The sequence below is a fragment of the Phoca vitulina genome, unplaced genomic scaffold, assembly GCF_004348235.1.
Source record: "Phoca vitulina isolate PV1807 unplaced genomic scaffold, GSC_HSeal_1.0 scaffold48, whole genome shotgun sequence".
In the NCBI taxonomy this organism is placed as follows: domain Eukaryota; kingdom Metazoa; phylum Chordata; class Mammalia; order Carnivora; family Phocidae; genus Phoca; species Phoca vitulina.
The window spans coordinates 1,961,601-1,987,195 of NW_022589751.1; the positions used below are offsets into that span (position 1 = coordinate 1,961,601).

Below are 25,595 nucleotides of genomic sequence, written 5' to 3' on the forward strand. Positions count from 1 at the left end.
GGAACCACTGGGCAGAGGGTCCCGTCTCTGTGCTTGCTTGCACAGCACCCTGTACTTGCTTTCCTGGTTTCTCAGTTCCTCTACTTGACTACTCATTTAACCAAAGTTCCTTAAACTAGGGCTGCCTTGGTCAGTTTTATTTCTACCATACTTACAAAATGACTGAATAAATGAATGTGGCAGGCAAAGAAATTTAACAACACCCCTTATTCATTAGTGTAGGGTGAATGAAATTTCAGTGATACTTAAAAAAAACAACCTTGGAGCTTTTTTCCTTCCCAAGTAAAACATCCAGATTGTGTAAGAAAGGAGGCTGCCAGAGGAATAAAAGGATTCAGTTTAGTAAACCTGAGTGATGATGGAAATTCAGCAGAGTATTGAGGGGCAGCGTATTTTCATAGGAGACTGTATTCAGAGGCTGTGCTTATCAGATTCACATTCTCCTGTAACTCAATTTCTAGTAGGGGAACACATCCTTTGATTCATTAACTTAAAGCAGCTGTGGTATTTTCCTCTCATAAGACGGTCATAAAAGATGAAGGTTGCTGCAGTGCACGTTAGTTACTACAGAAGCCTACCATGGACTGACCTAGTTTTAGGGCTCTGAGAAGAAATGCACACCACAAGCTGGGAATACATAAAAATCTGGAGTATTTGCTTTACTTCTATACAGAATATGGAAGTCATTCAGGGTAAAAACATAAATTATGAAATCTAACAATATACAGAGGTCTTTCTGTTGCAGGTTGCTGTCAAAATTGGCAAATTCTTAAAGTGGTGTTGGTCCCAGTCAGAAGTTATTCCAGACACAAAACTTCTATAAAACTGATGACAGATCCTCAAAATGGCCCTACAGCCATGTCCCTGCTACAAAGTGACTTGGCTGTGATTAATAGAGGACACTTGCTAAGTGGTCAAAGATCAAGTCTTTTGTAAAAGATAATTGCAATCACCTCATACTCACAAAACACTTTGTGGATACTCTGTTGGATGAAACTATTGTCAATGAGACCATCTTCTATGACTTGCACTCAATGCAAGGCCAGGAGGGAGGCAAAGTTCAAGCTTGAGGAAATAAAAAACAGGCAAATCAAGTGATTCTTCCAAAAGCCGTGATTTTAGGTGTTGTTTATGTCATTAAAACCATTTTCCAGGAGCAAAATAAACAGAGGGTAGTAGTATGCAAAATATTCCATTTTGTTTTATTTTTATAGATCACTGTGATTAATACAGCAGGAACTGGTATGATTATAAAAGATACAAAAAAATCAGAAGAATGTTAGCACTCAATAGAAATTAAAACCTGAGCTGAAGGCTGATCAGAAAGTCTGACACTTGGCACTGTTCTGATAAAAGTTAAGAAACGTGTATGCTAGACTTCATAAATAATTCCTATTAACTCAGAGAAAGTTAGCTTACATTTCAAAATCTACACATGGAGCTACAAATGCACCGACACTTGAATTAAATGACTTTCACTGTTGACAAACATTTAAGATAACCAGTGTTACCTAAAACTCCCCAAGGGGGAAAGCAGGGAAGTGTGTAAATTGTAGATTTCTAATTAACAAGTTGAGGTGTGTTGGTATATGGTTTAATTATTTATTCATGTAGATCTAAAAGGCTAGCTCAGTTTGTCAGAGCATAAGAGAATACCAAAACATAAATGGGGATGGATCAACATAAGCCCACCCCAACTTCTGGAAAACAAGTGACACAGTGTAACACCACCTCAAAGAACTGTGCTTCTAAGAATAGGAGACTTGTGGTCTAATTCAGTTCTCACTTTGGCTTCTAGAATCTCTAAGAATTTGGTGTAAAAGAGGGAAATTCAATTCCTTTAATTAATAACTATCCATAAGCAGAAGGGGGGGGAAAAAAAGCTAACAGAGTGATGGGGCTTTGTTGACTAAAAATCTTCAAACATGAATACATGTTAATATGTTGAATCTTGAGTCACACTTACAAACCAATGGTTAATATACTACAAAACTTTACAAACATAAAATCTCCTCATCGGTTGCAGAACTTCCAAACTAATGGGATTAATTTCTTCTCCCTTTTAATTACTCCTTCCACAGAAAGTCCTAAAGCTGAGGAGTCATCAGAATACCTGCACTTTTACATCTGTCATCAAAACATGGTTGTTTTTGTCAAAATGATGCAGGAAGCAGTATCACATGAGGTCAAGGGTCTTATATTCTCTCAAAACATAGTTTCAGTTTTTTGTAGTCCAAGTTACATCAAAAAAAAAAGATGAGAACAGTTGGACTCATAGTTTCTTTCAGCCCAATGTCATTACAATGTCTCCATGCTAGGAAAGGATATAGTATTTAAGTGCTCTATTGCAAAATATCTCCAGTTCTAAAAGAGATAGCTTTTATTTATTTATTTTTTTTAAGGCCAAAGCAGTACCCTTTCCTTAGCGGAGACCAGCCACTGATTTCCTACCTGTACCAGCTTTCCAGGATGACACTAAGTGAGTTTTTGACCTAATATTTTTGCCCCGGGTTTTACGAGGTTTCTCTTCTTTGTGCACCTTCATGTGCTGCCTAAGATGAGAGCTCTGGCTGAAGCATTTGCCACATTCACTGCACTGGTAGGGCTTCTCCCCTGTGTGGGTTCTCTGATGTTGAATAAGGTGGGAACTCTGGCTGAAACATCGGCCACACTCATCACACTGATAGGGTTTTTCTCCAGTATGAATTCTCTGGTGCTGAATGAGATTTGAGCTCTGTTTAAACCTTTCTCCACACTCATCACATTTATAGGGTTTTTCCCCGGTATGGATCCGCCGATGCTGAATGAGGTTAGAGCTCTGAAAGAAACTTTTCCCACAATCGGCACATTTATGGGATTTCTTTCCAGTGTGAATCTTCTGGTGTTGAAAAAGAGTTGAGCTCTGACTGAAACTCTTTTCACATTCAGTACATTTATAAGGCTTCTCATCCAGGCTTCTTCTCAGTCTACTCAAGCTTGAGTCAAATCGAACAGTCATTCCCCATTTTTGCCGCTGCCGGCCTGTTTTGCGTGGGTTCTCATAGGCTTTTCCTTGGCTTGAGCTCCGAGAAATACTTCCCTTTGGTTTTCCTAACCGCATGGTGATGAGCCAAATGTATTCTTAAGAGTCTGCTCTCTTCTTCTGAACTGAAGTTTCACTTCCTAGAGCTACACAGCTCAATTTTCTGTGTAGAAGAAAAAAATAAAAGCCAAAGTCAATCACTCATTGTTGTTATTATTCAACTTTAACCCATATTATTCAGTCTTCAACCCACTGAAACTGCATCCATGTGTAAATTAAAAATGTATCCAATACATATGAAAACAAAGATAATTCTGGGGGGGAAATACTTGCAAAATAATTCTAATAATTCCCAGGGTTTCAACTTAATAAATATACCCAAATTTTGACCAAATTTACCTATGGAGTTTTTGTCTGTTGGGACAGGATAAAAGTGATAATGTGAAATATAAGTTTTTATTAGGCATTATCAAATGGTATAACTGAAGGATTAAAAGGTGGAGACAACATAATATCCTAATGGGAATAGAAGAAATAACTGAAAGACAATCAAAATTTGGGTAATAGACTATCATTACATTTTAATATTTACTCCCATGTTAAAATTCTACTTACTTACTGGTGACTATTTAAGGCATCCGAATTAGAAAGAATGACAAATCATACTACTTTATTAAATTATTTTTGTTTATCCTTACTTGTTTTGCCATTCTACTTTCACAGCATGGATACAACTTGGCTCTAACTTTGTAGCATTAATCGTTTTGAAAGTAAGAACTACCCTATAAGGAGTGGCAAGTTTCTGTGAGTCAGTTCAGTAATACTGGATAAGAAAAATGTAAATGAAAAGATGCTTTTTTTCCCCCCCTAGATTCTAATAACCCAAGAAAGAGGACAATTCTCTGAAAATTTGAAACAAGTGAATTGTTTCTGGGGAAGAAAAAAAATTCAGAAGAACTTTTACTGTAAAGTGGAATGAAACTGAGTAGAAACAAAGGGTAGTGAGTAGAACACAAGAAGAGGAGGAGAAAGTAAGTTTACATGCAAAAACAGAAGTCTTAAAATACCCAAATGCTGCAAAAATTAAAAAAAAAATTTTCATTTATTTACTTATAAGGTTATTTAAAATAATGGCCATAAACAAACAAGCCACAAACTCTAAATAGGTGATAATGTGGGATAAGCTAGGTTGAAAAAGTAATAAAATTATTGAAACTATCTTCCACACCCTATGTCAGGAAGTAGACTTTAAAATGGGAATAATTACCCTGAGTCTCTGCATAAAAGCTTATAAAGCAAATAACTGAAAATACAAATTACATCATTGTTCTTGCCTTTCCTTCATCTTTTTGTATAATTCAGACTCCAAACCTGGTAGTGCTGAGGACCTTATTTGGATATTTAATAATTATCTCTGTTGTAATTATGGTTAAGTATCAGAAAGAGCAAACTGCATACAATACCAATCACCGAGAGAGCACCGCTCATTAACTTTAGTCAATATTTGCAGAGTATAATTACAGAATATTTATCTATTTACACAATATCTGTTTCAAGGAGACATTTGTTAGATACGTGGTGTTGATATTCAAAAAACAGCTATAACGGGAATTATACATTGAAAAAAACATTTATTTTTTAATACTATATAAGTCAGATCTGGTAGGAAACTCTGAGACTATGTAATCCACCTAGAACACTACAGATGAGGAAATCATACTAAGAGGCAGCCTTAGTGGTATGCCAGACACTGTTCTAGGATATTTAATTCTCATAGCAGCTTCACCCGATGCTCTTCATTTTACAGCTAAGGAAAGGCAGGCGGACTTCGGCCAGGTCCCCAACCCCTAGCAGCTCGATCCTAGAGCCTGTCCTCTTGGTGGCAGAACTGACGTGCAGCCGCAACTTTCAACACCAAGTCCAGCGCCGTGACCCGGGCTCAGCCTCATTTCTCGGCAGGTGCGGGCATTACGGTAGACCTGAGCGATGGGAGCTGTAGTCGTGCGAACACGCGTACCCGGAATGAACCTGCTTTCTCCTCCATAAAATCGGGAGGACAATAAAGCTGCGACATCCTCGGGGTGTCAGAGGTGTAAAGGAGTCAGTATCTGCAGCTCGCTCCTAACAGCCCTGTGCTACCCAAGCATTTGTTCAAAGTATTTAGTCCTGAAAGAGGCGGCGACGGCCGGCGTGGGCACTGCGGCCCGACTCGCAGGAGCTCCCGCGCAGGCCTCCGCCCTCCCCAGGCCTCAGCCGGCCGCTCCTCGCAGGCCGGGCCCGCCCAGCTCCCTCCGCCCCCGCCCCCGCCCGGCGCCGAGCCTTCCTAGCGGCTCGGGGAGCGGGGGCCCAGGTCTGCCCCGCCCCGAGACGGCCAACCGGCGCCCGAGCCGCCTCCGAGCACCGGGCCGCGCACCCCCGGCCCACTCACCGCGGAGCGGGCCGCCCGCCGCCGCCTTGGCTCGCTCGCTGGCTGGGCGCCCCTCGCGCCGCCGGAAGTGCGGGCCTCGCCGTCAGTCGGCGCCGCGCGGCCGCTCTAGGAACTTGGCGGGGCCGACCCTCTATGGTGCTGGGCCCACCGGAAAGAAGAAAGCCTTCGTTTCTTCTTTTTGTTTCGCTCGCCCCCCGCGCCGGAGGCATCCCGAGGTTCCGCAGGATCACAAGACCTGTGGCCCGGTCCCTTTGTGTGCGCGCCATGGCCTCCGGGGCCAGCTGACTGCAGCCTGGTCAGTCGGGGCTTTTGAAAGGCAGTACCGGCCTGCCCAACCCCAAACGTCATTCTTTCTAAAGTATTGAGCACTTATTAATTATATAGAGGTACTCTGGAGAGCCGAAACTGTTAATGATACAGTCACCTGTGTTAAAAAAAGTTTTTTTTTTTTTTTTAAGATCTCAGTGGGCTTTGTTAAGCGATCATGAATGGGCAGCATCCCGTCTAGGAAGCGGAGATGTTCCAAGGAGTTGTATAAAATGGAAGTTTAAAAAAAAAATTTTTATTGTTATGTTAATCACCATACATTACATCATTAGTTTTTGATGTAGTGTTCCATGATTCATTGTTTGTGCCTAACACCCAGTGCTCCATGCAGAACGTGCCCTCTTTAGTACCCATCACCAGGCTAACCCATCCTCCCACCCCCCTCCCCTCTAGAACCCTCAGTTTGTTTTTCAGAGTCCATAGTCTCTCATGGTTCGTCTCCCCCTCCGATTCCCCCCCTTCATTCTTCCCCTCCTGCTATCTTCTTCTTTTTTTTTTCTTAACATATATTGCATTATTTGTTTCAGAGGTACAGATCTGTGATTCAATAGTCTTGCACAATTCACAGCGCTCACGATAGCACATACCCTCCCCAGTGTCTATCACCCAGCCACCCCATCCTTCCCAACCCCCCCCACTCCAGCAACCCTCAGTTTGTTTCCTGAGATTAAGAATTCTTTATACCAATGAGGTCATATGATACATGTCTTTCTCTGATTGACTTATTTTGCTCAGCATAACACCTTCCAGTTCCATCCACGTAGTTGCAAATGGCAAGATCTCATTCCTTTTGATGGCTGCATAATATTCCATAAAATGGAAGGTTTTTATAGGAAGGAGGGTGGGACAAAGAGTTATTAGCAAAAGAAAAAAAATTGTTACATTTTGGTGGGGAGGGAGGGAAAGGCAGTTTTTGTCATAAGGATGAACTCATTAGTGCCCTAAAGAAATTTCAGATGTTACAAGGCCACATTCCTGGGATAGGTTGAAACTAAGTCTTGGTTTCCTATGGGGGGTGGTGGTGAGGGGCGGGGGCAAATGACTCCACTTTGGGCTTCTTTAACACCTTAATTTTCACCAAAAAGCCTCTGGAAGATGGAAATGATCATACTCTACAGATAAGGAAACCAAGCCTTAGAGAAGTTTGCTCAAATTCCCACAGTGTGTTAAGTGAAAGATCAAGGATTAGGTGGAGGGGGGCTTTTCGGAACCAGAGTCTCCTGATTTTCAGCATACCCCCCTCGTTTCTCTTTAATAATGATCTCTCCTGGTGCTCCTCTCTTACAAGCTCCTCTTCCACCAGCCTGGCAGGTGCGGGGTCATCTGACCTCTCTTGCATTCTCTGTGCCCTCATTATCCTGTAGAGCTGCTCCCGTCTGATGGCTTCAAATACCAACAGTATATACTGAAGACTCCTGCCTTGGTAACTCTAGTCCGACCCTGGGATGCAAATATTATTGAACCCCAGACCTGTGTATCCAGTTGTTTACTCAGCTGCCATCTGCATGTGTGATGGACATCCTGAACCTCACGTGCGCCACAAAGGAACTTCTGACATTCACCCAACCTGTTCCTTCAACAGTCTTCATCCCAGCAGTTGATAGCAACTCCTTCTTTCTAGTTGCTCAGGCGAAAAATCTGGTTGTCATTGTTGTGTCTTTTTTCACCCAAAACCCAAACCCAATCCAATCCTGAATTCTGGTGTCTCTGTCTTCAAAATATATCCAGAATTGAGCTGCTTTCAATACCTTCACTGCTCTAACCTCCACCAAGCTGCTGTCATCTTCTTGTTGGCTGGGGCTTCTCTGGGAAACCACCCAGCAGGGACCAGTGTGCCCTTGAGCCTGGTTGTATTTGAAGAGCTCATTCTAGGAAGAAGGGCGTACACATGTGACATGGAAAAGCCCCGTCTCAGCAGGGAGTCCTGCTGCATTTGGCAAGAACGCAAGGGAGGCTGGTCACATGTGTGGCCCAAGTGCAGTAACAGCAGTGGTCCATCTCCCACAAAGGGACCCCGAACAATGGTTCTGTCCACCAAGCCTGAGACTTTGCTTTCTGTTTCCTTTGGGTTCCCTGGGAAAGGAAACTCTGGGGATTCCCATTCCTGGGTTTGCAGAAAACATCTTTGTTAAAAGCGTGACCAGGACCATGCCCCACCCTGCATGTTGTGAGTCCAGGGGCAGGTCAACAGCTGGCTTTCTTCCAGGCAGTCTCAGCTCGTGGGGCCGAAACACAGCACATGTACATTTGCTGTTTTTATACTTAGAACGGCTTGGCTCTCACTGCATTTCCTGCTTGAACACGGCTGAGGGACTGAGGCAGGGGGGCTGTTGCCCACCCGGGCACCTGAGAGGGATATCCCGCTCCTTCTCCACAGCTGCAGGGTGCCTGCGTCCTGCTCACCCTGGCGCACATTGTGCCTTGCTGGCTCCTCCGCAAATCACCTGGTCAGGCTGGATAAGCCTTGTGCTTTGTTTCCCTGGGACTAAAGGACCAGATGTATCCTGGGTGAGCACAGAGGGAAGGCCTTTAATCCATTTTCTGGTAAACATTCCTGCAGGTGGCATATGGCTATCACATGAGAAAAACAAGCTGTTTTTTTGGTTCTTTCTGATAATTTGTTCTGGGCAAACCACCCTGTTTTTCCCGAGTCCAGTCCTTCTTTTGCAATCATGTAGATTTCATCCTGTGTTTATTATTTTCTCTGGTTCCTGAGACCTGGCCTGGGAAGACAGTCCTGTTTTAGGAGAGGACATTCACTCACAGGAATTTGCACTTTGTTCTTGGATGCTTTTATTGCCTGAGATACTAGTTAGTGAGGGAGCACATGAGAAATACTGTCAGCTCTGTAGAGAGAGGAAAATAGAGCTCCCACATAAACCAGCAGAAAACCACAGAGCCTAGCAGAGAAAGTCTGCAATTGTGGTGGCACGGTGAGCTGAATTAGCAGCTTTTCAAATTGCCTCTGAAAAGCAAATATACTGTTGATAAAAAGATTGGCTAACTAACCCCTAGGATGACTGTAGAAGTGTACATTTCTCTCTTTCCTGTGTAACTTACTTGTGATTTTTCTTAGCTATGATATTCAGAAGTTAGTTTTGATAATATCTATTTCAAAAGTGATGCTTATCTAGGCAGGCCTTAAATAATACTGAAACAATTGCAAAAAAGAAAAAAAATCCTAAACATGAAAAAACTGTAAAACAAAACCAATGAGTGCTTTTAGAGGGGCTCCTGATCTGATAGCTTCCCATGTGCAGGGCCCCGTCCTGCTCCTAAGCTGGCAGGTGTTTCTCAGGCTAGAAAGCCACCTATTCCAATCTGGGCTCAGCCTCCAGGCCTCCTTCCAGGGACCTACACCAGCTCTATCCTCTGTTGGTCCCCTGACCCTCCCGGATATCCAGCCTGCTTCTCCAATTGAGGATAACGCTGAACACCTCCTATTGAGGTGAACCATGGCTCTGTCTTTGTCTGGCAAAGGACTGAGCACCAGCCTGGCACGATTACTGCCGAATAATGGATTGGCAGTTGAACTAGACCTGAGCTTATAAATATGGGTTGGGGAGTAGAACAACCTGGGGAAGCCTGTTTGATTTGTTTTCTACCCTCCCTGAGGTGCTATTGCCGTCCCATCTGAGCCCCTGCCTGGAAGATTCCTATGGTCCTCCTGATGCTGAGATTCTGTGAATCAGGGTGATCCTATTGCTCATCCTCCAGGCTGCCCACAGACCCCACCAATGATTCTTCCTCTGTGCCCTTTGGCTGCCTTTGTCCTCAGACCCCACACTAGTCCTCAGGACAGGAGTCATGTTGGGGTCCAGAGCAGCAGGCTGTGGCTCAGCTTTGGCCCTTTTGCTAAATGTGGCCACACATGTTGTAGGATAAAAGTTCTGGAGGTTAGAGCTGGGAGTCAGGGTGGACACATAGGCAAAAAGAAGGCTTGGTCCGAACTCCTTCAGTTCAATACAGCGCACCTTTATTGAGCTCCTAGGAAACTAGGAAAGGGAGGGAGAGCAGAGATGACAGATACTGCCGGGGATCTCCCTGGGGCACCGCTGCATGTCTCGGTGACAATGGAGCTAGGCCAGGGAAATCCTGGCATGAAGTTCACCTGGAACAGTGGCTCCACACAGCACGGCTGCTCCCAGGCTCTGCTCTTTATGGGGGCCAGGAAGGAGCCATTGCATGGAGCAGAGCTGGACTGTCTCTTATATTTGGAAGACTTTACAGTTCTTCTCTTTAAATCCACTATCCACAGGCCCCAGTGGGAAAAGAATTTGGTCTTTAACTTGCTCTGTTTTGGACAAACACTTCACATGACCAATGTAAACTGTTGCATAGTTTTGCAAAGGCCTTCCCGTTCATTCCAGAAATTCTCCATCAGCTGACAAATCCAAATTGTTCTCACCGCAGGGAATTCAAAGCCCTTTCTCCTCAAATAGATATTTCTCCTCATTGTGCCCCTTTGACGGGAAGTGTAGAGAGTGAAGGAATAAGCCCAGAAAGAGCAAGAGGCACACGGGCATCCAAGGGACAGCGGTGATGGGGACTGAGCATTGCCTTCCTGAGCCACTGCCTGAGCCACGGACTCTGCTGCACATGGGCTGGCATCCTTCCAGTGCCATGTGGGCCTCCTCCTCCATGTGATCGAAGTGCCATGTTTCCTGCAGCAATCTCCTTGTAAGAATTCTTCAGGTCCCAAGAGAAACTTAGAAGCCAAGTGCTGCAGAGAGACGAGAGGAGGCTCATGATCTTATCCCGGCTCTGACCTCTGCTGCCAGGGGGCTAGGCTGTGTGATGCTCACAGGGTGGCATCAAAGGCTTGGAGGCCAGGGATGCCACGGGGAAGTGAAGGCCAGAAGCAGGGCACATCCCATACCTGCTGGCAGCCCCTGTTTTTCCCAGCACAGTCTTGAGTAGCAGCATGAGGGGAGGCCGGACAGGGATCTCACGGTTCATGTGGATGAGGAGGTCAGGGGTTCCTGGCCAGGCGGAAACTCTGGGCCCAGGCACTGGGAAAGCAGATAGGGCACACACCCCATGGGCGCGATCAGGTACTGCTCTCCTGAGCAAGAGAGGTGTGGCATGAACAGGACTGGCCACGCCATCCAGCCACATAATGTGGCCAGTGCCCCAGCTTCAGGGCTGCTTACTGCCCAGGCAAGCCTCACACATAGACCCCACCGAGCAAATTTGTGGCTCCTCAGGCCTGGCTCTGGGCCCGGTGAGTGCTCAGCTTGGAGCCAAGAGCCAGGGACATGGGGCGCATGGTACTCAGGCAGATAGACAGGTAGAAGCGCGGGGGCTCGATTCCCCAGCCGGTGGCTCTCAGTCTGTGTGACCGGTCAGGGCCTGGCCCCCCACACTCAGTGCACACTGGCAGTTGGGGGGCTTCCGAAGAGGCCGGCGCTGGCTGGCTACTTGGCCTCCACCAGCTGCTCCAGGCGCTGCAGCATCGTCAGACGCAGGGCTTGGAACCTGGAGGGAGACACAGCCAAGAGGACTCACTGACCCCGGAGGACACAAGGAGAGGGGGACAGAGCGAGGGAGCACATAGATGGCTGGGCCAGTAGACCCAAGGCTGATTAGCGGCCACCATCTCTCCTCGCCAAGGAGAGGGAAGAGCCAGGCCCGCACCCTGCAAGACCAGCGGCTTCGAGGAGCAGTCAGGGCTGCAGACCCTGTCAAGCTTCGAATGCGGAATGTGCTGTTTCTCTTCCCAAGGTTCTTCGGTACAGAGAGGAGCATGCTGGAGGGGACAGGGTGGCAGAGCAGGGATCGGGAAGCCTGCATTCAGGCTCAGGCTCTTCAGTGACCTGTGCTGCAACCTTCCTTGCCTCAGGCCTCGGTTTCCTCTCTGTGCCCCGAATGGACTGGCCAGGTGACCCCCAGGTCCCCTTCCAGCTCCCAGACCCTACAGCCAACTGCATGGTGGACTGTCCCCTCTGACTGGGGACACTCTGCTGACTTCCCGAATGGGGCCTCACTGCAGATTTGGAAGGCTGGGGTAGGGACTGGAGGGAGGGCTATGGCTTTCCAAAACTCATTCAGCCAGAAACCGGAAACCAAACCAGTCCCTGGACGGCAGGCCCTCTCACAGTGAGCAGACTGCCTCCTTCCCTTCCTGAGGGGGACTCCGACCCTGGCCCCGGCTGAGTGCCCCACGTGTTCCCCCTACCCCATCCTTCACTCTGCAGAGGGAAAGGCCAATCACTGGCAGGTGCAGCTTGGCTAGCCTCACCCAGCCAGGCCTTGCTGTAGCTTCCCCAGGAGCCCGGAGGTGACACCTGCTCACCTTTCCATTGAACACGACCAGCTGACGTAGAAGGTTCCAACAGCCACTGCTTTTTGGCAGGCTGAGAATTCCCACCAGCAGGAAAGGCCCAGACCAGGCTGCATGTGCCCTGAGCAGGCCCTCTCCTCGGTCGCTCCTCCAGGGCTGTGTCACCAGCAGCGCTCATGACCCTGGTCCAGCGCCCACCCGCGCTCCTGCCTGACTCTCCCGAGCTCAGCTGCAACAGCGGCGCCCCTCCCGTGCTGCTGAGGTGCTGAAGCCAGAGGGGCGGTGTGCCCTGCCTCCTGCCCTTTCTGCAGGCTGTCACCCCAGCTTGCCCTCACTACCGGGGGGGGGGGGCAGGCCTCCCTGAGCCGGGCCAAGCGCCCTGCCCTGGAGGAGGGGAGAGCTTGCCCAGCCCCGGCCCGGGGCTCTGCCCTGCGCACTGGCCCTGACGTTCAGGACCCCCGACTGGCTCTTTATGTGCTGCTTACTTCGTGGTCAGTTTGATTATTTCTCTTTCCTCCTCTTCTTTTAATTTTTCAACAAAACTGTCCAGCACCGGCATTTCAAATTTAATGTACTGAGCGACCTAGAAAATCCAAGAACATTTTAATGTGCTTTAAATTAGAATCCAAAAATGTGTTTTCTTTTCCTCAGGGCCTCCACAAGCAGCCGATTCAGCCATGTCCTAGAGCCAAGGAAATGGCTGCCCTTCCCCCCACCCACACCCAACTCTCGCTCTGTACTAGGACGGAGGACAGAAAAGCCCATTCTCGCCTCACAGCCTATTATCCCTGGGAGGAAAGATGAAGCTGGAGATTAGGAAAAGTATTCAGTAGAGAGCAGAACCACACTGGGTCTTCTCGGGGGTGGGGGAGGGGAGCGCTGGGAACGCCATTGTTTCCACCGTGGAATGAAGCCGCGCTAGTCTGTGAATGGTCCGAGGGGTGCAGGGTCACTGGCCTTCACCTTGGGTCCAAACCCTAGAGGCCTTTTCCATGCAAGGGAGCTCGGCAACATGCTCCTTCCTAGCCCAGGACGCAGGCTGTTGTGGGACTTAGCCACGTTTCCCTTCCACAGGCCCGGGGTAGGCCCTAGTTACGGGGCCCTGGTGTGGGTCTTTAGTGTAATGACGGCCGAACACACTCTAACAAAGGAAAAGTTTCTACCTGCCTGAGGGGGAAGGCACAGGCAATGGTTTTTTACGACTCAACTTCCTTTTTCCCCTAGGCCAGTGGCTGGGGCTGGTGGTCCTTGACAGGAGGAAGGAGGGCTGGAGCCATCCCTTTGCTGGGCTTGGGGCCCTTTAGGACAGCTGTGTGAGACGCCACTCCACACGGCTCTGGCCAGGCTCATCTTCAGAGCCCTTGGGAGTCCCCCATGCTGTCGTCCAGCCCCTCCCTCAGGAGCAGGCCTCCCTGAGCCTCGGCCCAGACTCACATCGTGGGGAACTTCCTCGCCCAGGTCGGCTTCCATCAGGAATATCCTGGCGATCTTTTCACATGGCCCGTGCAGGATTCTGGAAATCAGTGGGTACTCACAGTCTTTTAATTTTGTTCGCTCTGAAAAAGAAGGCCATTTATAAAACTCATGGGCAGTAGGATTGCCCCTCTTTGTTTCAGGATGGGAATGTGGTAGAAAATGGATGTCCAGGGGGCCCGGGAACCTTCTCCAGACCTTGAAGAGAAGGTTGCCCTGAATGATGTGTGATTGTGGCATTCAGCAAAGACAGGTCAGAGAGGAACAGGAGCCCAGGGAGTAGGAGAGAGGGGAGGGTGGACACGGGGAGGCCGGGCTGCTCAGTTACCATGGAGCGGAACCCTGCACAGAGGGACATGTGGGTTCTGCAACCGTTCTCAGGGGGTGAGGGGCTTCAGCTCCAGCTCACAGCCCCTGACATGCACCCCCAACCCTTCCCAACTGAGTGCGGTTGAAGACAGTGGCCTCCCTTGTGAGTTTCGCGGGATTCTGGAAGGGGCAGCGAGTGTGCCTGGGTTTGGGCCTGGCAGAGCATTCACGGTGGCCCTCAAGAGAAGGAGCATGGTCAGTGAGCTTGCCACACGGACAGAGACTTCGGTCTTTATGATCCGGAAGCACAGGCAGACACTTACCCCCAGACTCGTGAACAATGTAGAGCGCAAACTCACTGGGGCCATTTTCCACCTGTATAGAGAGGAACAGGAAGTCAGACCAGGGCTTTATGAGACAAGACAGGAAGGGATCCCTGGCAAGAGCCACACCCCCAGTGCTGCACGCACAAGTCCCCAGAGATCCTCCCCTCCCTCTGCTTCAGATCCCAGAGATGCCGCGTCAGCAGAGGAAACTTTTGCTAGACCTTCTAACCCAGGAACCACCGGCAGCTTCCCCGGCCTTTGCCAGCTTCCCCAACAAGACAGCAAACTGCCAGCATCCCGGGGCAAGGCCGCTCATAGCCAGACTTACTCGGAACTTGTTCAGCAGCAGGGTGAGCACGTGCACAGTTGTCATGGTGCTGTTGACCCTCACGTTGGTCACGGACCCATAGGCAGGAGTAAACACCGAGGTCTGCAGAGGGAGGTGGGCCGTTCAGGGCAGGGCCAGAGGGACACGGAGCTGACATCACGCAGGGTCTGGGCACACTGTCAGCCAGATGGTCTGGGGTGACAGGTGACCCTGGGCTCTGGAAGCACCTGTGCCTGTCCAGCACAGGTCGCACACAGCTGTGCCCACATCTGGGGCACTTGGGGAAGCCATAGCAACTCCTGTCTTACAGAGGCCTGTGAGAAAGATGCCTCCAAAGCTATCAGGGCCAGTTCTCTGACCCTAGGAGCCAGTCCCATGGAAGTACTTCACAGGGCGTGTGGGGACCAGTCTCCTTCTCACTCTTTCTTTGGCTCAAATTGCCAAGTGTCTGTTGATTCTAAGACCAAAAGTTCTGGAATCTCTCTGCTCCTTCCTATTCTCCCAGCAGCAGAGGTTCTCAGTTTACACTGCATCAGCGTTCCACCTCTCCCCTTCCAATCTCAGCGCTTTAGTCTTGGTTCCCAGCCCCAGACTCCTGAATCAGAATCTGCATTTTGAGGAAACCACCAGATGATGCTCTCCATACAGTACAATTTGAGAAGCACTGTCTTCTGGCATAGTTCTAGTTAGAAGTATCTGAAGGCATCCCATAGCCTCAACAGTACCATTGCTTCCTCTTCTCACTGCACACGTGATACAATAATTCTCTCCCCAGTGCCCTGTGGTCCAACCACACGAGCTCTTCACTGTTTCAGGGGAGGGGGCATTATACTCCTGCAGGTATCTTGCCTTTGCCTGTGAGACACCATATAGACAGTCAACCAGGGCATCATCTGAGGCTTAATAAGTCCTCAATGAGCACTGGCCAGGTTATAGACCTGCTAAGCACTTCACCTAAAATCTTTGATTTAATCCTTCGAACAGCTTTTTGAAGTACCCTTTTAAGAAAGGACACAGAGTCTTGGAGAGGTCAAGTAGCTTGTCACGGTCACCCATCTAGGAAGGGCAGAGCCATTGGAAACCCCATGCTTTATCCCCGTGGCACTGAGATCTCCCTGTGATTCTCACTTCCCTGAGGTGAGCTCTTCCTCACTTTCCAAAACTAAATTCAGATTTACACATTCCTCCTCTATGGTCCTAGCTCTATTTTCCCCAGGATATAACTGGGGCTCAAGAATATGAAGGACTTGCTCAGTGTCCCCAAGTACCGGAGTCAGACTCAAACCCAGACCTGCCTCTTCCATTGTCGCCATGCCGAATGACTCCGGGTTACACAGAAAGCCAGGCTAGGCTTTCAGTCGCCAAGAAATATGGAATAGAGGAGTCAGGCTGTTTCAAGGAGAAGAAAGGTCTTGTCAACAAGACATTATTAGTGTTGCTTCTGGCTGGAGCCTTTTTTCAAGATGATGCTGACCAGCTCCAAGTACGAACAAAGGCCCCCTGGCTGCTCTGCCATCTCTAACCGCAGTGGTTTCTCTCTGGTAGAATACATTTGAATCTAACAGCCCAGGACAAAGCAATGGGACAGGTACCAAGGTTTACTGAGTCTGGAAATCACATCAACACTACTGTGAATCAGAATAGTTTTGGAAAATGGTTGAGTGAAGTAATAGTGCGCAGTTCTAAGAAATAAAATCCAGAATAACCACCTCAGGAAGTCAATTCTAGGTATTTTTTTTTTAACTCGTTGCCTGTGATTCAAGTACCTTGTTACCTGATTTCTCAGGACACTGATTCCGAATGGACTGCCAAGTAAGAGGGAGAAGGAGCCCCTTACTCAGCCAGGAGATGGGAATCAGCTGTCCAACATGCCTAAGATACTAGTTCACATCCTGGATGTCAGTCAGTTTGCCTGGAGGAATGAACCCACCTTCTGTAGGTAAATCTGTTACTGGGAGAAAGAGCCGCTCTGACTGGATTACAGGCTAGTGGGTTGAGTGTTGAGCTGGCTGAGGAGCCCTTCTTGCCAGAGTGGCTCCCATGGATAAAAAGCTGTGACAAAAGTCCTCATTGTTCATTTCTGTTCATTCAAAAGGCTACAGAGTGCTCAGACATCTCCATGTCTCTGGGGCATTTGCAATGACTACAGTAAGGTTGAATGTGCTTAGAGATGAATGATTCCCTTAGAGGAGGGGGTAAATGTGCTGGAGATAAGCTCCACTATTTGTTACCTTGAGTCATGGATCAAAAGCTTCCTTTTTTAGGATCATAGAAATACGAAGAACCTAAACTCATGCAAATATTCTTTTAAAATTTTTGAATAATTCCTCAAAATAGCATATACATAGCTAATATACTTACTGAACACTTTACAGACGAAACCCCTTTGGAACAAGTTTTAAAGAATATCCAAGTCAGATTGTGGGTCCTTTGGCTAATCTAAACAATTCTTAATCTCTACTTAACTACAACCCTGCCCCCTCTAGGGAAACTACTCTCAAATAGTCCTGGGTTTCCCTGCACTTAGCAAGGATAACCTAGTGTCACCCACGAACATTCATTGCAAACCCAGCCCAGAGTGGAAGGCGGCGGTGGGGAGGGGGGGTGCCCTCTTAGTAAGGCAGGGTCCCTTCTGCTTGCCTTGCTGAATTCTTCACCCCAAAGTCCAGGGTACTCCCCAGAGCACTTGAATGGCCCCTGGCAGGCCTAACCTGTGTAACTGTTCTTCAGGTCTGACCCTGAGAGCTGCCTTTGCCAGGCCCCCTCCCCCTCCCGTGAGTCATCGCCTATCAAGATGGGCAGCTGCTTCAACTGGAAACCTCTGCTTCCATTTCCCAGTGCTGCAGGATGTGGCCCTGTTACAGGACACTCCATCCAGGGCCTCACCCAAATTGCCACTCCTGCCATTTATAGAAACAATCAACTTCTCCTTTTACAGTTTGGTTTGTTTAGGGACTGAAGTCATCTGGGGAAGGAGATCTTTTCCTCAGGTCAGTACAATACATACTCGGACAAAAGGCTAAGTGATGGGAACCAGGAGTAGTGCGGGTTCTCTGGGGCCCAGAAACACGTGCCCCTGGGCACACCATAACCTAGGGCTTGCTCTATCCAGGGAGAAGGCCAGCAGCACATCACGTTCCCATGAAACCATCTGTTGAGCTCGGGTGGAAACCTCAGAGAAAATTGCCTAATTAGACATAAACTTGGCATTACTTTCCAAAAATCCATGCAACTTGTGAAAATGGATTGACAGTGAGTATGTGGTAAAAAACAAAACAAAGCAAAAAAACAAACCCAACAACAGGCTTTGGGGTCACCAGCTGGAATGTGTTGTGGTTTTTTTTGTTACTTTGATATGACTTTGGGCAACCTCTTTCTCCTCCTGAGCCCACTTATCGGTGAGGACGCAGACCCGACACACCAGCACACAGGGCCGTGGTGAGGGTGACCTCTGACAAGACTGTGGTGGGGCCTGGCCTTCAGAAGCTCAACAGCTGCACCCGTGCTTGGGGCCGCCTTCCTGTGGCCTCAACGTCAGGGCCCAGGGAAGAGGCCAGGCTGGAACATCACCTTGTGGTTGTAAAAGTGCCCATTGATGGAGAAGCGATGTCGCCGGATCCTCTGGGCCTCGCCGGGTGCGCGGGCCCGGGGCCTCCTCTGGATCACACAAGCTGCGTCACTCTTGGTCCGCATCAGCTGGGGGGTCTCCTCATCCTCCTCCGGGGGCTCTGTAGTGAGGAACAGGTGAGAAGGTCAGTCTGGGGCGGAGCAAAGGGGCCAGAGAACTGCCCTGCTGCGGTGGTCATGCGGCGCGTGGGGCTTGGTTCCCTGGAGCTTTGTGGTCACACCCCGCTGCGGCAGACGGTGATGTGAATGCTGTTTCTGTGACAGAGCTTGGGTGATGCCCACTTCGCAGACAGGAAAGGGGGCCTCCAGACAGGACCACCTGTGTCACCATGCCGTATGGCCACGGCCTGGGCCTCTGTCTCTGGGCGCCCTGGGCAGCTCTTCGGCAGCCCCACCCCTGTCCTCTGAGCCCCCACTGAGTGTGAGGGGAGGACATAAAGAGGACAGATGAGCAGTCTGGACTCCAGAGTGTGAGGAAGATGCATCCTAGAGGCCCACAGGGCCAGGAGGGTGCCATGCTTGCTGTTGCTATTCTCTCCTTTCTATAAAGCAGGGGACTCAGGCAAATTACGTCAAACAATGTCACCTCTGCAAGTTTCTGCTTCCTTTTTCTGTAAGTGGGGAGCTGAGGAGAACGCCTTGTACTGAGGAGGTATTTAGCAAGTGTTGCTCCTGAAGACAAATAAAGCCACTCTGTGCTCCTCCACATAGCTGGTCTTTCTTTTTTCTTTTTTAGAGAGGGGAAGAGAGAAAAAGAGGGGGAGGGGCAAAGGGAGAGGGAGAGAGAAAGAATCCCAAGCAGGCTCCACATCCACCAGGGAGTCCAGCCTGGGGCTCGATCTCACAATCCTGAGGATCATGACCTGAGCTGAAATCAAGCATTGGACACTTTAACCAACTGAGCCAGCCAGGTGCCCCAACACAAAGCTGTTCTTCAGAGATAGTGGTCATGAGCCAAGCCCCTTACCCCGGCTGAGAGAGAGGGGGTCCCAGGTAGCTTGAGGCCCCGCTTACCTGAGCTGTGTCTGGAACTCTCGGCTCTGGGTGCTGTCTGAGTGCTTGGCTCCTGGGCAGGGACCCTGCCATCCTGAAGAAGTGGCTCCTTTCTGAAAAGACAGTCAAGGTGCTCATGCGGGGACAGAAAAAAGTAGCTCAAGTCACAGAGAAGAGGCTGGTGGCCTCTGAGGACGGGACACAGGCAAGAAGCAGGGCCGGCCAAGGTAAGGCTCTACTTCACACCGAGTTAATGGAAAACACTGAAAGAGAAACGAAGGATTGCCGGGGTGTCTGCCGGAAGGAGAGGGAGCGTACCCCGCAGACCTGAGTGGCATTGTCCCTGCTGCACAGACACACGGACACATGCCGTGTGCCCATGCACTCCTGGGCACCAGGCTGAGGGAGGCGGTGTGTGCGGCTGAGTGCTGAGCGGGCTCTCCGGGCTTCCCTCAGGCCTGATGGAGAGTCAGGCAGGGGCCAACCTCTGGGCCTCTGGGCCGGGCGGAGTCCAAGCCAGGGAAGCTGGTGCCGGCCGGGGAAGGGGATGTGTGTGACGGGAAGTAGCCCACAGCGTGAGGGAGCCAGGGAGGGGCAGGCGAAGAGCTGAACCCAGGCTGGGAGGCCTCTGAGGGTCCTGCTGTCTGGCCGCTTCTGTGGCTGCTGCCCCCCTGGGGAGTGGGACCATGAGTCCCACCCGTCGCCTTTCTACGAAGCCCGTCCAAACGTTATACTCTAAGTCTGTATGGGGTGCACGGGGGGTGTCAAGGTGCCCTAAGTGCCCTCAGAACAGCAACTTTGCTTGAATTTTTGAAGGGGAAAAGGTTTCACATTTTTGCCTCTTGGAAGGATTCATTACATGCAGAAGCGAGCAAAATTCAGCAGCTCACTGCCCTTTGTTGGGGGGGGAGGCGCTGGGAGGAGGCAGATGTTCATTAAGCGGTAAGGTAGGAAACGGTTTCATCACGATTAAAACATATTTCTGATACTAAAATAAACCTGATATTAAGCTCTAATAAATTTATAAAACCAAATTCTGATATTAAAATGAAAGTAGAGCAGTAGGAGGTTAAATTTGTGTGAATTTTTAAGGTAGAACAAGAGATGCCAAGAAATGTTTGTTTTGCCCAGGATGTTGGGAGTCCCCCGGCCACAGCTCCTTTCCTTGCAGATAAGGCAGCTCCTGTGAATGTATGAGAAACACAACTGGTGTTGGGAGTCTGGAAAATTCTCTAAGAGTGAGATGATTCGGTCATCATCTAGAAAGACCACTGTTGGCAGGTGAGGCCACGGGCTTAGCAGTCACGGGGTGCCAAGGATAGGGCGGGCTTGTGCTCTCATGTGCCCCATTCGGGAGCAGGGCTTTGCCCTGAGACTGAGGACACCACCCCCTGGACACCCCAAACAGTAAGCACGGGTTCAACAGGCGTCAAGGAGGGCGCCTGGCCCTGCCTCAGCCAGCCCAGCACTCACAGGGGGCAGCCGGGCTGTCCGGGTGTCCAGGCGGCTGAGGAGAGGTGCACTCGCTCCCTGTCGTCCTGTATCTGGAGCCGGATAGGCCGCCTCAGTCCCCAGGCAATGTTGAGAAGTCCCTCGATGATCAAAGCGCCTTCTTCCTGTGGGGAACCCACACAGGTTAGCCTCTTTCCCCACAGCAGCCCTCCTCAGGGGTCACTGCCCACCCTCCCTGAGCCCCCCTTAAGGCCCAGCCCCTCCCCCAGGGGACTCCCCTGAACACTCTGGCCCCAAACACACCTCTCCTCCTTGGGGTCCCGTCCTCCCCTGGGGGAAGGCACACGAGCCTCTATGTGCTCCAAGGCGTGAGGCCATGGGGCTGACCAGAGGAAGCCTGAGGCGTGCCCTTCCACCGCTCAGTTCACGTCTGGTCAGGGGCATGGCCGGGGACGGAGCAGCTGAGTCAGGCGTCCCACAGGAACCCAGCTGTTCTCCAGCAAGCACGTCCACACGGGTGAGGAAACACGTTCCAGAGAAGCCAGGCCACATTGACACTGGTGCCAGGTAGGGGTGCCTTCCCGCACCTGGGGGGGGGGGGGGCCCACGGTCCCCAGGTCCCACTGCGAATGTGCTCAGGGCACTGGGTTCCATGCCCACCAGAGCAGGGGTGGCTCCTCCTCGGAGCTGTGTCTCAGCCTCGCCCTTCTCCCCGCCCTGCTCCCGATTGCCACAGGAACCACTCGAGCGGGCTGGGCCCACCCCGATTTCTAAGCTGCCTTCTTTCCTGAGGGCCGGTCTTGCTTTTCTCACCACCTGCGCGTTACCAGCCTCCACATCCCACTACTCACATGAACACTCCGAATAGCTACAACAGCTCTCGTTCTGAGTCCCCAACCAGCCTTGATCTCCCAAGGTCTGCAGATGGCACAGCTACCACCCTCCTGCCAAGCCCTGAGGTCCTAATTGACGGAACTCTCCAGAAGCACCCTCAGCCAGTTTCCCCTCCCCCCCCTCCAGTCTTTGATTCTGTTTCTGACCTCTTTCAGGCTCTTGTGTATGCGTGACCACAGCCAGGCTCTCTGCGCGCAGCCGAATCGCCCCACGCGTGTGCCTGGCCAGGCTGCTTTCAGAACAGCTCTCAGCCCCACTTTCCCCAGATCCTTCCAGCTACCTGCTCCTAAGCTGCTTTGATACTAGCCTTTTGGCAATGAACGTTAAACATCATTCTCCCGTTGTTATGTATATATATATGTATTTTTTGAGCACTGGGTGTTATACTCCCATTGCTATCTTGTGCACCACTTTAGATTTACAAATTGCATTTCTTTCTCCTTATAGGCTTTGAAAGCCTTGTGAGAATAAGGGACCTTGTAGAAACGTCTTCGTATCCCCGGAAGGGCTTACAGAGGTATCCTGCAGCATTGATTTCATGGTAAGTTAGTAATCGCTTAAAACACCCTGCTATCCACAGAGAAAATAGTTCCACTCTGTTCAAGGTTATCAAAAATACACATAGCTTTCTGGAATGACCTTGTTAAAAAAGAAAATGACAACAGTAAAAGCAGAGCACTTTTTGATGACCACTGAGGTTACACGGCCACAGACATGTAACTAATGCTCCCTACAAAGTTAAGACTGGATGGATTCCCTGGAGTTAAAGGGCAGTAAGAAACCCCAAAGTGGGGTTCGGTTCTTTGTTTTCTGTCTTGGCCTCAGATGCCTCTGTCAGAGGTCAACATGCGGGGCGCCTGGGTGCCTCAGTTGTTAAGCACCTGCCTTCAGCTCAGGTCATGATCCCAGGGTCCTGGGATCGAGCCCCACATCGGGCTCCCTGCTCCACGGGAAGCCTGCTTCTCCCTCTCCCACTCCCCCGCTTGGTTCTCTCTCTTGCTGTGTCTCTCTCTGTCAAATAAATTAAAAAAAAAAAATCTTAAAAAAAAAAAGAGGTCAACACTCTGCGAGAGAGAGCCCCCCACCTCACCCGACACAGCTCAGCAAGTTCATTCATGGAGCCCCACTGCCTGCCGGCCCCACGTCCGACCCTGTGTGGAGGGAGATCAAGCAGTCATGGTCCTGGGTCCGAGAGTCAGGAGATCATTTAGAGCTCTGAGGGGCAGGAGAAGACAGCACTGCTGGGCCAGGGACAGTGGGGCTGGACACGCTGAGGCTGGGCCTTCAAACATGCCACAGGAAGGCTCTGGAGACCTTGCAATGAAGGAGGCAGGAGGCATTGCCCTGGGACTGGGAGCCAGGGGCAGGAGCAGAGTTGCTGCCTCTGAGGTCAGGGATCAGCTACGCTGGGGTCTGCTGGCCTGATGTGACTCGGGCCCCATGTCCTTGCACAGCTGGTGCACAGATGTGTCCCCAAGCTGCCCCCCCCAACCACTGTTCCTCTGTCCCTCAGCCTGGCCCTGTCGGGATGGAGGGGAGGCCCTGTCAAGGCTGCAGCTGTCTCTGGTCAAAGCAGGGGAAACTGAGGGCAGAGCAGAAGGAGCTCCAGGCTCCAGGGCGGCCCTCGCCGTACACGTGGGGAAGGGCATGCAGGCTGAGGCAGGACTTGAGTGTGGGCCCCACAGCCTCACATTTCCATTAAGTCGGGAAGCCATTCTGGGCCCTTTGATTCTGGGTCCCAGTGAACACGTCCTTCCTCCCTGGACCCCCCTGCCTCTCCCTGGACTGAGGTGGCAGGAGTGGGGCGGCCCCTCCCCTGCCCTGGAGGGTAAACAACCCCGGAGCCTCCCACGGCTCCGGGCTGGCGGCAGGCCCAAGCCCGCCCGCCACGTTGTTTTCCCTCTGCGAGCCTTCCTGGGCACTGCTATTTTTGGCCCGCGTGACAGTGACTGATGGCAGGCGGGGAAGTATAAAAGCAGCTGCTGGGCCTCCGGGTCCACCAGACAGCTCGGGGAGGCTTGCACGCCGGGCAGCGGCCCCACCATCGCGCTCCCCGTCCATCTCCTGGCCATGCCAACGCTGGACGCGGGGCTCTGACTGCGGGGCCCCCAACCCTCGGCCCCGAGCTCCCTGGGCCTTCCCAAGGACTGTCCTTGCTCATCTGGCAGCCCTGTGATCCCCGGGTTCCCTCAGCTACAGGTAAGGGAGAGCAGCTTCCCTCTGGTTAGAGATGGGACAGAAAGCTTTTGTTTATCTTTGAGGATGAACAGGGCCTCACTGCGGGTTAGAGACCAGGGCGTGCAGTCGATGGCAGGGATAGTAGCCGCCGAGGGCTTCGCATTCGTAGAGGGATTTCATTCCATGCTTTTCTTACAACACCCTTTCCAGCAGGTACTTATAACCCTGTTCTATGGACGGGTCAGGGGAGGCTTGGAGAGGTGACCTTGCCAACGGTCCCCAGGTCAGGAAGCAGCAGAGGCTGGTTTTACACCCAGGTTCCCTCTGACTCCAGCCCATTAGGCCGGGTTGTCTGATTTGTGTGGGTTCTTCAACAACAGTAAGGATAGATTCTTGAGCACGAGGCTTTCAGCATTAGCAGGAAGGAAGAGTCCGGGAGTCCGAGCCCGGGCTTGGGTCTGCAGACTTCACTCCACTCTCAGGCCTGTGAATCCCCCGGGCAGCCTCAGCTGACAGAGGGGACACAGAGGGGTGACAGAATGGCAGACCCTCAACCCCAGTCCTCTGTCGATCAACAGGTCTCCTCCCCGCATCGCCAACGGCCATGAGGTCCCGGCTACTGCTTCCCGTGGCCCACCTGCCCACGATTCGGGAGACCCTGGAGGAGATGCTGCCGGGGGGGCCCGGGCAGGAGCCCCTGGCCTCCCCCAGCCTGAATGACTACGTGAAGTCCATTTGTCAGCTGGCACAGCCCACTTCAGTGCTGGACGTGGCCACAGCCAGGGCCCAGCCCAGCAGAAGCCCCCGGCCAGCCCGGACCTTCCAGAAGAGCTGCCCTGCTGAGTCCCTACGGGACATTACTACCCGCTTCAGTGGTCAGCAACCGGCACCGCCCGGGGACGGCACTGCTGACCCCCTGGCCTGGCTCTTTGGGGAGTCCCAGGAAAAGCGGCCGAGTAGGAGGGACCCGCCAAGGAGGACTGGCTTCTCTGCTGACTCCTGGGGTCTACACAGACAGATGGACAGTGGCAAGGCCCGAGGGACCCCCAGAGGGAGACTCTGGGATGCCCGGGTGCAGGGGCACTCTCCGGTGAGACCCTCAAGGGACTGGCACCAGGGCTCCGGGGCTTCCAGGCAACTCTGTGGGGCCGCGGCCTCCCCCCTAGCCCCCCGCCCCAGCAGCACCCTCAGAACTCTCTATTTGCACCTCCCAGTGATCCATGAACTCTAACCCCTCCCCAATAAAGGCTTCTGTACAGAGTACGCTGGTCTGTGTCACCTCCCCACCCTCCTCCCCTGGGGTGGGCACTGTCCCCGGCGGGTCTCCAAGAGGGAAACACCTTTCTGCAGGGGCTGCCTGCCTGGGCATTTCATAGCGAGGCCCCCCCCCCCCCCCGCCCCCCGAAGAGTGAGAACAGCCTATCTGGCCTCATGTGGTGTTACTGATCCTGCTTGCACTGTTCCTCGCTGGCTGAGCGCCTTGGGCAAGTTACTTAACATTTCTGTTTGTTGGTTTTCTCGTGGGTAAAATGGGGGTAATTAAAGGGACCTGCTTTCTAGGCTGTTCTGATGAGTTAATGTTCGCATGCATCATGGGGCGCATGTTACAAGCCCGCAGGCAGGCTTATACCCACGTCTATGTGACTGCTTCACAGGCAGGGATGCGAGGTCGGTGGTGGGTGAGAAGCGAAGCTCTCAGCCATACAGGGATTTCAGAGTGAGGCCTGCGCCCTCCCAGGTCAGCCTCCTGGCCCCACCCCCAGAGCCCGGGCTCCATGCAGCCCAAGAGGAAACATCCGGTTTCCCCAAATGTACCTGCTGAGTGTGGGGGGAACCTGTCACTGGGTCACCTGGGGTATCTCTGTGGCTCCAGCTCTCAAGTCCTGTTGTGTCATTGGGAGAGTTTTGCCCGTGCTGAGGGCCAGGACAGACCCCAGAGCAGCTCAGCAGGCAGG

The 25,595-nt window shown here is 51.2% G+C and overlaps 3 protein-coding genes across 6 annotated transcripts in view; 1 reads left to right on the top strand and 2 right to left on the bottom strand.

Moving 5' to 3' along the window:
* Nucleotides 1-1,826: 1,826 nt before the first annotated feature.
* ZNF22 (zinc finger protein 22) lies at nt 1,827-5,702 on the bottom strand. Of its 2 annotated transcripts, none has more exons than XM_032432581.1 (2): nt 5,451-5,702; nt 1,827-3,185 (listed from the first exon to the last, which is right to left on the bottom strand). In XM_032432581.1, exon 2 carries the CDS (start codon nt 3,098-3,100, stop codon nt 2,423-2,425), a length of 678 nt encoding a protein of 225 aa, XP_032288472.1. In that variant the 5' UTR covers nt 3,101-3,185; nt 5,451-5,702; the 3' UTR covers nt 1,827-2,422. The 2 variants fall into 2 exon arrangements, with proteins under 2 accessions (XP_032288472.1, XP_032288473.1); XM_032432582.1 differs by lacking the exon at nt 5,451-5,702 and adding an exon at nt 5,040-5,253.
* Nucleotides 5,703-6,619: 917 nt separating this feature from the next.
* RASSF4 (Ras association domain family member 4) overlaps nt 6,620-25,595 on the bottom strand; it is a 35,024-nt gene continuing 16,048 nt past the window's right edge. For 2 of the 3 annotated variants that reach the window (XM_032432439.1, XM_032432438.1), the window contains exons 4-11: nt 20,590-20,732; nt 19,138-19,229; nt 18,067-18,224; nt 14,497-14,598; nt 14,166-14,217; nt 13,495-13,616; nt 12,546-12,643; nt 6,620-11,255 (exon numbers count right to left, since the gene is read on the bottom strand). In XM_032432439.1, coding sequence (XP_032288330.1) covers nt 11,195-11,255; nt 12,546-12,643; nt 13,495-13,616; nt 14,166-14,217; nt 14,497-14,598; nt 18,067-18,224; nt 19,138-19,229; nt 20,590-20,732 — 828 coding nt within the window. In that variant the 3' untranslated portion in view covers nt 6,620-11,194. The remainder of the gene's footprint in view (nt 11,256-12,545; nt 12,644-13,494; nt 13,617-14,165; nt 14,218-14,496; nt 14,599-18,066; nt 18,225-19,137; nt 19,230-20,589; nt 20,733-25,595) is intronic. The other variant, XR_004302693.1, reaches the window with a different exon arrangement.
* DEPP1 (DEPP1 autophagy regulator) lies at nt 23,437-24,930 on the top strand. The gene is made up of 2 exons (XM_032432440.1): nt 23,437-23,661; nt 24,219-24,930. The coding sequence occupies exon 2, from the start codon at nt 24,245-24,247 to the stop codon at nt 24,869-24,871; it is 627 nt and encodes a 208-aa protein (XP_032288331.1). The 5' UTR covers nt 23,437-23,661; nt 24,219-24,244; the 3' UTR covers nt 24,872-24,930.

Bases quoted from the DNA above. Each gene is read 5' to 3' on its own strand.
- ZNF22 (XM_032432581.1), bottom strand. From the start codon at position 3,100: ATGCGGTTAGGAAAACCAAAGGGAAGTATTTCTCGGAGCTCAAGCCAA.
- DEPP1 (XM_032432440.1), top strand. From the start codon at position 24,245: ATGAGGTCCCGGCTACTGCTTCCCGTGGCCCACCTGCCCACGATTCGG.